The 15,186-nt window shown below is 40.5% G+C and overlaps 1 protein-coding gene across 1 annotated transcript; it reads left to right on the top strand.

The window, feature by feature from the left end:
- The first annotated feature begins 2,699 nt into the window (after positions 1-2,699).
- On the top strand, positions 2,700-14,746 carry setdb1b (SET domain bifurcated histone lysine methyltransferase 1b). Its single transcript, XM_034611788.1, has 27 exons — positions 2,700-2,828; positions 4,218-4,421; positions 5,280-5,446; positions 5,537-5,580; positions 6,236-6,362; positions 6,527-6,697; positions 6,847-7,048; positions 7,325-7,398; positions 7,626-7,816; positions 7,975-8,104; positions 8,209-8,456; positions 8,556-8,650; positions 9,242-9,355; positions 9,485-9,788; positions 10,001-10,262; positions 10,482-10,572; positions 10,664-10,780; positions 10,948-11,117; positions 11,224-11,460; positions 11,586-11,756; positions 12,391-12,521; positions 12,697-12,716; positions 12,823-12,941; positions 13,022-13,278; positions 13,367-13,455; positions 14,397-14,517; positions 14,559-14,746. Exons 1-26 carry the CDS (start codon positions 2,812-2,814, stop codon positions 14,512-14,514), a joined length of 3,870 nt encoding a protein of 1,289 aa, XP_034467679.1. The 5' UTR covers positions 2,700-2,811; the 3' UTR covers positions 14,515-14,517; positions 14,559-14,746.
- The last annotated feature ends 440 nt before the right edge of the window (positions 14,747-15,186 follow it).

Below are 15,186 nucleotides of genomic sequence, written 5' to 3'. Positions count from 1 at the left end.
GATTACTGATGGTCATAGGTCAAGGTCACAAAGGTCACAGTGGCCTTATATGAATCTGGAAAAAAAAGAATATAGAAATATACACAATGCACTGGTTGGCAGAGGCATGCAACCACAGTGTTCTGTTGTGCATTTAATCCTTAATCACAAAGTTTATATATTTAGTCTGTTCACTTATCACATTCATGCAAGAGTCATGAATGTTTTCAGTTACATCCCTGCATGTGTTCACTTCCTTGAAAGAGTTTTATGTTAACTGGTGAGGAAACAAAAGCCAGCTTTGCTGTGATTGGCCTGTATCTGTTCCCTTTCTGCATGTCGCTGAAGACGCACAGAGGAGAGATCCGTGGGTAACTGCTGGGATCAGTTTCAGCCTTCGTCCTTCCCTCCTCTCTTTCACAGCCTGAGGGTGAAAACAGATGGAGTTAATGCTTGGACGGGTTAGGGTTAGGGTTAAGTCAGGTTTACTATGTCAACTCTGCCCTGTTTGGGTTGGACCTGAGTGACGTCTCGTGCTGTAAATCTTAATTTGACACAACACATTCACTCCTTTTCCAGCTTTGAGTCCAGATCCACTGTTATTTGCATAGAGTCTCTTTACTCTTAACTTGTGTGTCTCTGTCGTGGCATCAGAATACAAGCAATCTGCATCTTTTTGGTCAGGATCAGTTTTCAACCCCTCTCAAGTGGATTGCCACAAAGGCGTCATATCCTCTTTCTCTTCTACAACCTTTTCTTTTTCCTCTTTTGCATCTTCACCATTCGGCACTCTAGAATCTCCACGATTATCAGATCATAAACATAATGAGCCCTTGTGCGTATGTGCCTGAGTATGTATGTGTAGAGTGAACTGATTTCAGTATAGACAGAGAATCTTGATCTGTGTGCCACAATTGCATTATTCAAAGCTGTAAAAAACTTGTGCGACATCTTTCTGCGTTGTCGTGTGTCTGTGAACCTTGCACTGACCAGGGATCCAATGACTCTTGTTAAGGTGTCATCTCCTGTAGAGGTCTCATCTCCTGAAGTGGCCACAGAGATGCCTCGGTGTTCTCATCGGAGGAAAAGCCTGATCGTTACCAAACTTGTTAACTATTCATGCGGGACACAGGTGCCAAATGGGGCTCTGTGTGTCCACCACTCCACCTCTTCTACTGGAGGAGGACAGAAGGTGTCGATGCTGGAAGAGGAAATTAAAAACTCGACGAGGACTGGATTTTTGACTTTAGTTTGGGATTGTAGAAACTGCAGCAGCGTAACAGATCCACTGGAGAAGTTCTTACAAATGAAGAAATAGTGTGTAAATATGTTTTTGGAAAAGTAGACAAATGAGAGAACAACTGTGAAGAGGACGTTTGTAGATTAGTCACCATGGACCCACCGATCTTCCCTGTGAACAAATTGGATTTGGACGTGGACCTTGGCTTTGTCCTCTTCTTCTTCTTCCTCCTCTGTTTGTTCTTGGTGGTGACCATGGTCCGCTGTGCTCAGATGGTGCTGGACCCTTACAGCGTTGTCTCTGTCTCTACATATCAGGAGGAGATGGAGGACTGACGGGGACCAAGGAGCATCTTCTTATAGGAGCTATGCATCTACTCACACAGCAGAGATGATTTAAATGAGTTTCTACATGACCCTGAATATTTGACTTTTTTCTTGTGACTGATTCAGCCTGGAGGAGAGATTTCTAACTTTCAACAGCTCCTACTCGACTGACATTTATACAGAAAAGCTGTCGACAGTATCTTCAAAGGATGTAAGTAAATAACAGTATCAAAAATAATTTAAGTGAGACGTGTATAGTTTATAATTAAATGAGCATGCTAATTATCATAGTTTTACAAAGACAAGGATGCTGAACAGTTTGGTTAAAAGAGGTTGTGACTTTAACACACTCCAGACTGACGTGTTCAAACATCAGCTTCTAATCACTGCACACAAGGAAAGATGTTTTAGATGTACATCCAATTACTCTGCAATGTTTTCATGATCTTTTTAAAACAAAAATACAAAGTTTTGAAGGAAGTGTCAGTTTATCAGTGCCCCATGAATCATCTTCTAAAGCAGCGGCTCTAAAAGTGAAGTTATTATCATCATTATTGGTAGTAGTAGTATTAGTATCATTATTATTCATTATTCAATTATAAATGAATGAAAAATATTATTATAAGTTATTAAAGAACAGAAAATTTGCTCCATTGTGTTTTTGTTTAGGATTCATAGCCTGCATGTATTTACTTTAACAATGACACTTATGATGAGTCAATGAACGATTGAATTGTTGATGAATTACTTTTACATCTTTAACTCACTTTTTGTAGCTTACTAAAATAAAAACTATCTAAAAGAGACAAACGTTTCACAACACATTATATGAGGTCCTGGAGTTAAGAACCTCCTCAGATTATACAAACTGTGTTTAAATGGAGCAGTTGGTTAATTAATGTTCCTCCAATTAATTTGAATTAAGCCCCAATTAAGCAGTGGTGAAAAACTTTAATATATCGTTAGTTTAATATGTGCACAATCCAAACGATCTCTAATATTAGTTTAAAACGTGTGTTAGAGTTGATTTCAGTTTTCTTCTCCCTGTCAGTGTTTGTGAAGTGATGAGAATTCATGCTCCTGAACATGCTCGGAATGTTTTATGGACCTGGGTAACCCCGCTGGGTGGAGCTTGTAGGTCCTCCACAGAACCTAAGAGCGCCGCATAACACCGCCCACCTCGAATACCCCCGTGAAGCATAGCATATGCCTGCTTGTAGCTAGCAGGTAGCCTTTGCTAACTAGCTGTATTTGCGAGCAGACGAGATGGAAAACAGCGAGAGGTGAGAGACGAGCGCCTCCGCGAAATGAAGCTGCAGCTGCGTTGAGTGATGTGTGTTTGAGGGAAACTCCGGAGAACCGCCTGCAGTTTGTTTTCCAGATAAAACGCACCAGTTAGTCAGGAGATGATACATTCTCCATGCTAATGCTAGGCTAACATGCTAATCCAGCTCTGACTTGTGTTAGTTTGTGTTAGCTGCTGTTTACTAATGTGTCTCGGTGTAGTGTCAGTAAAGCGGTGGCGGGTTGGGGTCGTAGTTCTCCTGTTAGCTGTGTAGTTAGCGAGGTAACTGAACGGGATGTTGGCCTCCAGGTGGCCCTTTGTTGTGCTAAGTAGCATGCTAATCTCATCTGCATACTCTCGCAGCTACATTACAGGCTGTATTCAGGCTCATGGCTTTATATGTTAGCAGTAGAAATACTACTTCTACTGCAGAGGAGCTTGTGCATCATTTGTGATGAACCAGGATCAGAGATGAGCTGATGGTAAAAGTTAGTGTGTTTGCAGATGATGTTGAAATGACAACAGGTCAGTGTGTGTTTTTATGGGTTTTGCAGACATGTGCAACTCATGAGAAGGTCAGCCTGGTCCACATCCTGGTCCATTTCAAACATTATCATGGTATTCACAGGTCAATCGTGGAGTTGACAGTTTATTAGGTACTCCTTATATAAACCTTATTAAAAAACACTGCAGTGAAACAGCCCTGCAGTGTTTCCAGTCTTCATGAAGCTTATATATAACGTTTAAAATAAATTGAAAATCATTTGACAGAGAGGTGCGATTTAATTGCATGGTGCAGAAGAAAATAGTTTTCTTAAATTCTTTCTGGTAATATTTTCTTTATGCGCCCAGATCAAGTTCCTGCTTTTCTACAAGAAAAGGTTTAATGGTGTAAAACCTTTTACTCTGAATGTTGACCATCAGACAGAATGTACACTGAATAAAACTCGTCTGAACCAGCCACAGAATTACATCTGAAGGAATATGTATTCTTCCAAAATGGTCATTTGTGAATGTTTGGAGTTGGGCTGTGGAATTTTACAATGAATTGTGTTTCAGTGTTGTGCATCCAGTCAGATCAGGTTCTTTGAATGCGTATGAAAAGGACATTTTTGTGATTGACCTTGTTAGGATTTTCTCAGTTTCATAAATTCTGATGATTTTAAAAGCCTCAAGGTGGTGAAATAATATAATCTCACCTATTTCTTCAAATTAAACCATTGGGTGATTTGTCAGACAAATACAGACGGAAAATATTCAAGATTTTTTAAATAGGTAAAATGCTAAAAAATGATCAGATCTGCAACAATATCTGTTCCTTTTAAGATTTGTGTGTATATCTTTAAAATGATGTTTACGTGTCCTGCTCCTGTCTGATTCTCCTCAGGATGGAGGTGGAGGGTTGGGACCCCAGTCTGGAGGAGGAACTGGGCGTTTCTCTGGATGAGCTGAAGAAGTGGATTGAAGAGACTGTGGAGCAGAGCGAGATCGTGCGGAAGAAAAAGGCTCAGCTGACAGAGCTGAAAGATTGGGTGGAGCAAAAAGAGAAAGAGGGGGCAATAACGGAGGTACTTCTCAAAGACACCAACAAGTGAGTAGGAATTTACCTGTTTATTTCATATATTTATGTATGGGGGGATTTTATGTTCCTTGTCTCTAGCAAATTAACCATGTGTGTAATCTTTTGTAAATATATGTAATTCACTTCATTTGTTAAGGTAGTATGAGGCAAAAATGTGTCTGTTATATGAAAACACACCTGGAAATGCTATGAAAAGAATCGGTGTGATTTTTAAAGTCAATGCATACTGACCTTGCAGGTGCTTTGACTTTGCTTCAGGAGAAGACTATTGGGCAAATACAGATATTGAATGAGCCCAAACAAAAAAAAAACATAAAACATGTATCAGGCAGCATTGATTGAAGGAGCATATCAGCCTTTGTCCAATGAGCATCATGTATGTTGGCTTCAAACGAACCACAACAAGCTAAACATTTGATACATTTACACGATTGATGATAAACGTGATTAGTGCTGCAAGAATTACTTGACTAATCAATTAGTCCACTGACTGATCATTACTTTGCAACTGTTGTAATAATCGAGTCATTTTCTTAGCAACAGTATATGTATATGGGAATATACTGTATATAGAGCCAATTTGTTTTCTCCTGATCCAGAAACTGAAAACCTCATCTCAGAGTCTTAACCAAACAAAGAGGGGCAGTGTCATTCTCCCCAAATTAAAAAAACAGTCAACCCCTCGACATGAAACTGACTGCAGTCATTGTTTTTGGAAGGTAACATGAGACCAGTGGTTTTTGGCACTAAAAGCTTAACCAAAGGGTCGATCCAAGTGCCGATGCAGATCCACTGGACCACATTGCTGCGTCCCTTCTTGACAGTAAATGTTACTGGCTGACGTTTTCCTCCCCCACTCTTCCTCAGGTCCCTATTGGAGTGTGAGAAGCTGGTGAAGGCGACCTACCAAAAGAATGGTCTCGTTTACCGAGAAAACAGCTCAGACGATGAGGGTAGTGGAGGAGGGGTGTTGTCCTCTGAGGTCATTGAAATAGATGATGACGATGATGATGATGTCATTGCTGTTGGCTGTTGTAAGTCGTGAATAATTTTTTTTAGTAGGAGAACACTTATCACTCACTGCTTCTATGTATTCATTTTACTTGTGTTCCTCAATGTTTCAGTGGTTCCTCCAAAGAAATCTGGGACTCCTGGAAAAGATGCGGCGGTGAGAACGATAGAAAACTTAATTATATTGATTTGCTTGTACACTTTGTTTCTAAATGTTTGTTCTGATGTGTGAGTTATTGTGACACAAGGGAATGCAAGTAAAACTCCCCCCCCCCCCCCCCCAAAAGTTACTTTTAAACCAAATGCAACAGATATGAAACGTGGACATTGGAGCATTAATGATAATATTAATATCTTGAAATACAAAAAGTCAAATAGACATAGTACAGATACATTATATGGTATCTGCATTTTTACATAAAAACACATTAATTGATGTATTTGGTGAATGTCCTTATGTTCAGAATTACAATGAAATAATAACTTGAAGATTAATTCTCATATCCCTACGTTTATTGAGAATATCAAAGTAGAACAATGACACATTATTTCTCAAATGTTTCTTTTGCAAAATTCAGATAGTAGTATGTAAGATATTATACATGTTGACAGGGAAAAAAAACAGTGTCTGATTCAATAGTCGACTTCAACAGCTTTAGTTCCAAAGTAGCTCCAGTCTTTATTTGACTTGCTGAAATGCTTACAAGGGAAACCATGGATCTGGTGTTTCCTTCACACATGTATAAAGGTCAAACACTGCTCACTGTATGCAGATGATGATGATGTATGTTGTGTTTTATTTATTTTGCCAGTTAAAAGAGGCGTCTGCAGCTCTACAGAAAACCTCTCAGCAGGTGCAGAAGTTGGTCCAAATGGTGAACAAGCCTTCATCAGGTGTTTCTTTGCTGCGACCTCCAGGACAGTTTTCATCCCAGTCAGGTGAGTACACACACACACACACACACACACACACACACACACACACACACACACACACACACACACACACACACACACACTGTAGGATCATTAGATGCATCCTAACTGTTTGGAGGTATTTTGTATTTAATAGTAAATGTGTGTGTGCTTTGTCTACCCTGCAGGTATTCAGAGTGCGGTGCCAGCAGTGTTTGTATCACAGGTCCCATCTCAGTCCATAACCCAGCCAAACCCAAACGTGACAGAGGATGAGCTTCTAGTCGGGATGACCATTCTGGGAAAGAAACGCACCAAGACGTGGCACAGAGGCGCCCTCGTCGCTATCAACCCTGTTGGTGTGTGACCAGATCATTAACCTCCACCATGTTTGTGATGTTCCACTGTCAATATTCAACTAGATTATTTCTATTATTATCAACTATGTAGGTGCTCATATTCTCTTGTTCTGCTCTGTCATTGAATCTTCTCATCTGTCTAAATTCAGGAAACGGTATCTTCAAGTATAAAGTGAAGTTTGATAAAGGAAAGAGTCTGCTGTCTGGAAATCATGTGGCTTTCGAATATAACCCCACACTGGAGAGTTTGTATGTCGGAGCCCGTGTAGTCGCCAAGTACAAGGACGGCAACCTGGTGTGGCTCTATGCTGGAATTGTAGCAGAGATGCCCAACAATAAGAACCGCATGAGGTGAGTGGTGCATTGTCTCATTGGCTGATGTTGACCAAGGCTCTATCGATATTTGATTAATAGAAAACATTTGATATTTTAACAATTAATTGGCCATAATTATTTTTTCTAAACAATGCACAGCATAAACATTTTGATTCCTTAAATTTTGTTATCAAAGAATTGTGTTTACTCTTAAAAACAGACCTGTACCTGCTCACTAGAGGTCAAACTGTGGAATTCCAGCAAACAGTATTGATCCGACTCTAGTTGATATCTTTGTTATATATGTTTTAGGTTTTTGATATTCTTTGATGATGGCTATGCTTCATATGTGAAGCTAACTGAGCTCTACCCTGTCTGTCGACCATGTGAGTGCTCACTGCTTTTCTCCACTTTCTTTTAACCTGTGAAGTCCAATAAATTCTACAAATGTGCAGTTGTAAAAGTTGTTGTCAAAATTTGCGTTAACTGTAAATGATTTTATTAATAGTGTATTATTAATAAAATACCTATTATAATAATAATAATAATAATAATAATATAATAAATACCTTAATTGATGAATAGAACAATGAGATCCTTCTTGTTTTGACAGTAAAGCGTACTTGGGAAGACATAGAGGATGCATCGTGTCGAGACTTCATCGAGGAGTACATCACTGCTTATCCCAGCAGACCGATGGTGCTGTTAAAGGTCAACCAGATCATTAAGACAGAGTGGGAGGGAACCTGGTGGAAGAGCAAAGTGGAGGATGTTGATGGCAGCTTGGTCAAGATCCTCTTCTTGGTAAGTCTGCATTAGAATATGAAGAAATAAGATGAATTGACCACGTTGCCCTGTGACAGGATTCATCCACATGAAGCTTTAAACAAATTAACTGGATGATGTTTGATTTCTGGTTACAGCAGTTGATAGAGAATTCACTTCTTATGTTGTTTGATCAGGATGATAAGAGAAGTGAGTGGATCTATAGAGGGTCCACCAGGTTGGAGCCAATGTTCAACCTGAAGATGACCACAGCCAACACTCAGGAGAAGAAGCTGGCCGGCCAGCAGAGGACACGACCCAACATGGGTAACATACACGCTGTACTATTGTACAATTATGCAAAAGAAGAAAATATGAAAACTACACTTTTGTAAGAGGCCATCTTTTAATTCCATTTCCTCTATTTCTAGGAGTGTTGAGGAGCAAAGGCCCAGTGGTTCAATACACCAGTGACGGACATGTTGGAGCCTCTCCTGTCAAAGCGCCACCTGCCACACTGAGTCCACCTTCACAGCCACCACAACTTCAACAGCGTCCACAACTGCCACAGCCCCAACAAATCCAACAAACCCAACAAACCCAACAAATCCAACAAATCCAACAAACCCAACAAATCCAACAAATCCAACAAATCCAACCTATTCAACAAATCCAACAAATCCAACCTATTCAACAAATCCAACAAATCCAACCTATTCAACAAATCCAACAAATCCAACCAATTCAACAGATCCAACAGATCCAACAGATCCAACAGATCCAACAAATCCAACAGATCCAACCAATTCAACCAATTCAACCAATTCAACCAACCCCCCAGTCCCCACATCCTGCACAGTCTCTACGTGTTGAGTGAGTGATGCCATTGTTTAAAGGTGTATACTTTGGGGGGGAAAAAGCTGAAGCTGAGGAAGAATTAACCTTTTAATGGAATAATGTCTTGTATGCAACCAAATTACCTAAAGGTGGCCTTGTCAGAATAAGATCAGTATTACTCATGGTCCTCTTAAAGCTTCATTATTAGTTTTAAAGAATATATTTTTTTTCATTTAACACCCACATAAACCTTCATTAACTGATGCTTTTGCCCAACACATCATTGACATATAAAGTTGTTGCAAAATTATTTAGATTAATTTGGAGTCGTTTTAGTGATTTGATGAATTTAAGTAAAATATTCATCATTCAAATCCTGTCAGACAGAAAAATATAAAACCATGAAATTAAGAAGCACATGTTTATTCAAAGAGAAGTGAGGGGAAGTGAGCCGTCAAGTGATGAGTGTCAATGGGCATAAACATCAACTCTCTTACTAGGCATTACTTTAATGCTCTCTGGATGGAATTCGACCGATATGTGCAGCTGTAAACCTGTGGTTGGAGAGGAAGTAAGTGGAGACCTGATATTGACTGAGTGTCTGTTTCTCTCCTCGCTGTCTTTCAGCAATAAACATCAGATGGCAAAGAAGAGCACTTCCCCGTTTGTCCCTGGGGTGGGAGGAACACATGCCTCCAAAGTCATGCAGTCACTTTCCCAGAGTCCCAGCAACCTGCCTGCGTGAGTTCAACTTATTTGTATGACCCAACAAACCGCTGCTAATGATACTGAAAAAAGCCATAGAACCTGATCTCTTCTTGTTTTTAAAAACTCTTGATCTTTCTCTTTTCATTCTTTGTTGATCCATAGTGGAAGAATATTGATTGCTCCAAATACTCCTACGGCCACGTTCGCACAAGCGTTTCAGAGACAGGTGCTATCTGTCACTCCCGTCCCCCCTCATATGATTCATGCGCTGGCCAGCATCCCACAGCATCCCTCATACCGTGCCCCGACGGACCGCATCTTCTACATGGCTCACACGTGTCAGCCTGCCTGTCTGAATCGTGTCCGGCCGGCGAAACCTGACCTGCACAGTGGAAAGAACCCCCTCCTCACTCCTTTATTGTACGATTTCAGACGCATGACAGGACGACGCAAAGTCAACCGCAAGGTAAACATGAACAACCAGACAACTGTGGAAAATATGGGTACACACACATATATATATATATATATATATATATATATATATATATATATATATATATATATATATATATATATATATATATATATATATATATATATATATATATACACACACACACACACATATACATTGGAAACAAACGAAATGACAATGTATGTCTTTTGCTTCGTCAGATGTCCTTCCATGTGATCTACAAGGCTCCGTGTGGGCTTTGTCTGCGTAACATGGGAGAGATCCAACATTACCTCTTCCAGACGCACTGTGACTTCATCTTCTTAGAGATGTTCTGTCTAGACCCCTACGTACTCGTGGACCGTCCTTTCCAGCCACAGAGGCCATTCTATTACATTCCAGACATCACAGGTGGAAGGGAGGACATCCCACTGTCCTGCGTCAATGAGATCGATTCCACTCCGCCTCCTAAAGTAGACTACAGTAAGTAAAAGGGGAGATCAATTTGTTCTTGTGCCAGGATGCATTTTTTCTCTTTCCATCTTTGGTATAATAAAAAAGAATAAATTCTACAAAAAAAGTATAACTCAATAACAAGTTATTACTTCCCCATGCATATGTCAACGGCCGGTTTCTCTTTTCAAAAACAGTGGTGTAAATTAGCCCTGAGAGGCTTATCGATCTCTGTCTCCTCTCTTCAAGGTAAAGAACGTATTCCTGAAGATGGAGTATATATCAACACCGGTGCAGACTTCCTGGTTGGGTGCGAATGCACTGACGGCTGTCGAGACAAGTCAGTGAAGCTGCTCATCCACACCTCATCATTTTTCAGATTTCTTCCTGTGGTTATATTCTGAAGTCGTGTCCTTGTCTCTTGAATACAGATCCAAATGCTCTTGCCACCAGCTGACCCTTCAGGCCACAGGTTGTACACCAGGCGCGCAGATCAACACAAATGCCGGATTTTCGCACAAACGATTAGAGGAGTGCTTGCCCACAGGGTCAGACATTTATACACACATACTGAACCCACTTCTCACTAGTGGTGTGCTCTACACTCTCTCTCTCTCACCCCTCATAACCTCATAACAAGATAATTACTGTTGAAGGTAACAGGCTCATTTGGTTGTCTTGTATCTGAGGCCGTTATCTCTTCTTCTCTCTTCAGGATCTACGAGTGTAATAAGCGGTGCAAATGTTGTGCTGCGATGTGCACTAACCGGCTTGTTCAGCACGGCCTGCAGGTGCGTCTCCAGCTCTTCAAGACCCAGAACAAAGGCTGGGGCATCCGCTGTCTGGACGATGTGGCCAAGGGCTCTTTTGTCTGCATCTATGCTGGTGAGGAAACTGACTTACACTAATGGTTTTGTATGGGGCCACAGCAGGTCACTTGATTGCAATGTAACTTATTCCCCGTCTTCCCTCTTCTCTTCCACTTTATCAGGTAAAATCCTGACGGACGACTTTGCCGACAGAGAGGGTCTAGAAATGGGTGATGAGTATTTTGCCAATCTGGATCATATAGAGAGTGTGGAAAACTTCAAGGAGGGCTATGAGAGCGAGGCTCATTGTTCGGACAGCGAGGGAAGCGGTGTGGACGTTGCCAGGATAAAAATCCAACCATCTGCTTTAGCATCCTCTAACGCTGTGCCTCCCGGGAAGGGTGAGTCCAAATCCTCAGGTGAGGGATCAGGGCGATATTTAGTCAACCCAGTCTGATTCTCTGTGTTATCGGTTGGTTTGACACCAGCTTATTTCTTATTCTACACAAGATTTTTCACCTGGTGTTTGTTTTTTCCGTCACAGCCCAAAGCCCGACCTCATCAGGAGACAGCAATGAAGAAGAGGAGAAAGACTCCAAGAGTGAAGATGAAAGTGACAGTTCGGACGACACGTTTGTAAAGGACAACTACTTCAGCTCCAGCTCTGTGTGGAGGAGTTACACAACACGTGGTCAGGTCAAGGGCAACAAGGAAGGTGAGGCGGTTACTCGGAGGGGAAAAGTCAATGTTGATGGAGAAAGTCACAAGAAATCTGAGGTTTTTATGTAAGAATGTAGAGGTTATAGAGGTCATAGAGGTTATACCTCTTTTAATACAGAATTAGCAGGTGTGCGAGTTTTTAAACATTGGTAGACGTTGTTTGCCTTTGTGTTTATTTTCGCCAGTTATCATGAATGCACTGGTGTATTGACCAGTGGAAAATGGGCTTTAGATAAATATTAATGGGTAGTTTACTCAGGGAAAAGCATTTTCCATCACCTGAGTACATCCCAGCAGAAAAGATAATGACCAGGACAAATAAATAAAAAACGTTTCTCGTCACAGCATGAAACAAAATGAGCGACTATAAATTATTATATATACGTTTCCAGGAGCTCTCATTACCATATTATTGTTTTTGGGCAGTGAAACCAACTTATTGAATAAATTAGAAGTAAACATATTTCTTTGCAGCCCTAATCATATGTTTTAGTTCACTTACTCGACTTTGTAATGAAGTCTAGTTTTACTCCAGTTTTTCCTCTGTATTCATTCTCTATGTCAAAGGTGGATTTTGAAGAAATATCAGTTTTGTCTTCTCCCACTCACCTCTGTCCTTCCCGCTCCAGGGAGTCAAGACAGTAAAGATGAATTGAGTGCGTCAGTCAAGGGAACCGATGAGCAGAAGCCCCCGTCCATGCCCGAGGAGACGGGGAAAAGCAAAGTAGCTTCCTGGCTGACGAGCCAGGGGATGAAGAGGGTGAGTAAAAAGATAAAGAAAGAATAATGTTTCATGGAACTGAGCTCTGTGGTTACAGTGCTTTTAAAGAAAATGCAGTGTCTCCCACAGAAATCTTCTTAGATATTTGAAATTTTCTTCTATGATTGTATTGAATAATGAACAATAACTCTTCATTTTTTATTTTCCATTAAAGGAATCCGGAGACAACAAGAGGTCTTGGAAATGTTTCTTATTTTACAATAATACAAATTCTGCAATAATTCACCGATCAATAACATCAGCTATGATTCACTAAGAGATGAATTTGTGTTTGTTGCAGTCAAGTGAAGCCAGAAACAGGGAAGAAGCAGGATGTGATGACTCTGTCAGACAGCGATGATGTGCAGACCATCAGCTCTGGATCTGAAGACAACAAAGAGAGAGAGAAAGTAACTCCAGGTAAAGGGATGAATACTTTACGCTTATGAACAGTTTTGCCTGTTTTCAGGTTTTCTCATGTCGCTGCTCTTCTGACTCAGGTGTGACTAAGAAGCAGGTAGCGGTTAAATCCACCCGTGGCATCGCCCTGAAGTCCAGCCACGGTATGATGGTGAAAACAGGTGCACCTGGAGGCGGGGGAGGGCCAGGGGGTCAGGGAGGAAAGACAGGGCAGCAGGGACCGACTGGAGGAGGCGGGGACAACTCTCACAGAAACACGCGCCTGTTCTTTGATGGTGAGGAGTCGTGCTACATCATTGATGCCAAGTTGGAGGGAAACCTTGGGCGATACCTCAACGTAAGAAACAATCGCAATTTAACCATTTGATAAAATCACTGTCCTGTGTATTTATATTGCTCATGGCCGTCTCTTCTCTGTATTACAGCACAGCTGTAGTCCAAACCTCTTTGTCCAGAATGTGTTTGTGGACACACATGATTTGAGATTCCCGTGGGTGGCGTTCTTTGCCAGCAAGTGAGTTATTATTATTATTTATTTTAATTTGTCACAGGAGAATGATGCAAATCTTTACTGGCGTTTCAGACCATAAACAAAAACAAAAAATAATGCTACAGGCCCATATGTGAGCGTGTGATATTTCAGGCTGTGGTGAAAAGGATCCAGGAGGATATTACTCATAGATTCACAATTTAGAAGAATCATCAGACGCCAAAACACTGCACAGCTATTTTTATCACAGCCAGGAAGGATTTAACAACTCCGGAAAGTTAGTGTGCAGCAATCATTTTATCTTCCATCACAACAACTGTCAGCTATAGTTGGGAATTTCTGAATTAATTGCATTGCAGTAAAAGTTGAGCCTGGTTTTGTTTATTTCTATAGTATCTTTTTGACTTTTGGTTCCATTCCAGCTCCTAAATGCACGTATATTAAAACTGGGTGGACAGGCTTTGAGTGTAAAGAGTTAGGACTTGACATCCAGTAATGGTCCCTGATGAGATACATATCTTAAACCCCTTAACTTCTGTAAATGCCCTCTGCACTGGCAACTCCACTACACAGACACACCACTGAAAAGAGAGACCCACTATTTTTATTTAGTTATTTATTTGTGTGTAAGGCTGTCATGTGAACATGACCTTAGGGTGGCACTACTGTGTCATGTTAAGAGCTCAGATTGTGTTTTGTGGGAGTGGTTAGTTCTGTACTGTTTCGTAGTAAAATAGTGTTTGTCGTCATCAGTACAGATTTACTGACTAACAGTGACAATGGATTTCCTCTAACACCACTATTTGTACCCCATGCAGTATCATGTTTGTGCAGAAGTAAAAATATCCACCTCTCCAGAAGAAGGCAAATAATAATCCATTAATCAGTGCACTCTGTTGTCTCACTGTTTGTATACCTGAAGCTCTTGTTCCTGTTCTGACTTGCCTGTGTGCGCCCCTGTGTAGGCGGATCCGGGCCGGGACAGAACTGACCTGGGATTACAACTACGAGGTTGGCAGTGTGGAGGGTAAAGTTCTGCTCTGCTGCTGCGGATCCACTGAGTGCAGAGGGAGGTTGCTTTAATCTGAAAACCATTAAGGACTTCCCTCCCACTGCTGCATCTGTAGGAAACTTTTAGGATCCTCTTCAACGCTGTACATTTGTGTTTGTTCGTTTTTTTTAAAGCTGATTTCTGAATTTTAATACATCTGTTTGTTGCTCCTTTATTTTATATCAATGTGCATCCAGATATTTCTCATTTTACCCACGACATGTTTGTTTAACCCCTGAATAAAATGCTGTTTTCTTCAGTCAACCAAAGCTTCTGCTGTTTTGTCTTGAGTTGCATCAGATCTGGATCCTGCAGCTCTTTCATCAGAGAAACCTGCAGAGAGAGAGAGAGAGAGACAATAAAATTAGCGACAGAGGTGGCTAAGTTTGTTTTATTTTTCCTTTACTCTCAATGTTCAGATTATAAAAATTTAAGTTTATAACTCTTAATTCTCTCAAACCAGACCTAACTGTTCATTACATTTATTTAATTTTTTTAACTTTATTTACGGTCTAAATAAAGTTAAAACAGATTTCAAGTTGTCAACACAAGAACATTTTACTGTATATAAAACCAGACTGAGAATGAAAATATAGAAAATAAACAACAAAAGGACAAAATAAATTAGCAAGAGGGGAAAAATGGGATCAAGAAATCAAGATTATTTCTGTTGTCATTTTTGTCTTGAATAAGAGAAACATTTA

The sequence above is a fragment of the Hippoglossus hippoglossus genome, chromosome 16 (assembly GCF_009819705.1).
Source record: "Hippoglossus hippoglossus isolate fHipHip1 chromosome 16, fHipHip1.pri, whole genome shotgun sequence".
In the NCBI taxonomy this organism is placed as follows: domain Eukaryota; kingdom Metazoa; phylum Chordata; class Actinopteri; order Pleuronectiformes; family Pleuronectidae; genus Hippoglossus; species Hippoglossus hippoglossus.
This window is presented reverse-complemented; position numbering and strand designations above follow the sequence as displayed.

Excerpts from the sequence above, each read along its gene's own strand:
- setdb1b (XM_034611788.1), top strand. Across the intron at positions 7,399-7,625 it reads CTACCCTGTCTGTCGACCAT|TAAAGCGTACTTGGGAAGAC; the intron begins GTGAGTGCTCAC and ends TTGTTTTGACAG. Across the intron at positions 11,461-11,585 it reads GGGTGAGTCCAAATCCTCAG|CCCAAAGCCCGACCTCATCA; the intron begins GTGAGGGATCAG and ends TTTCCGTCACAG.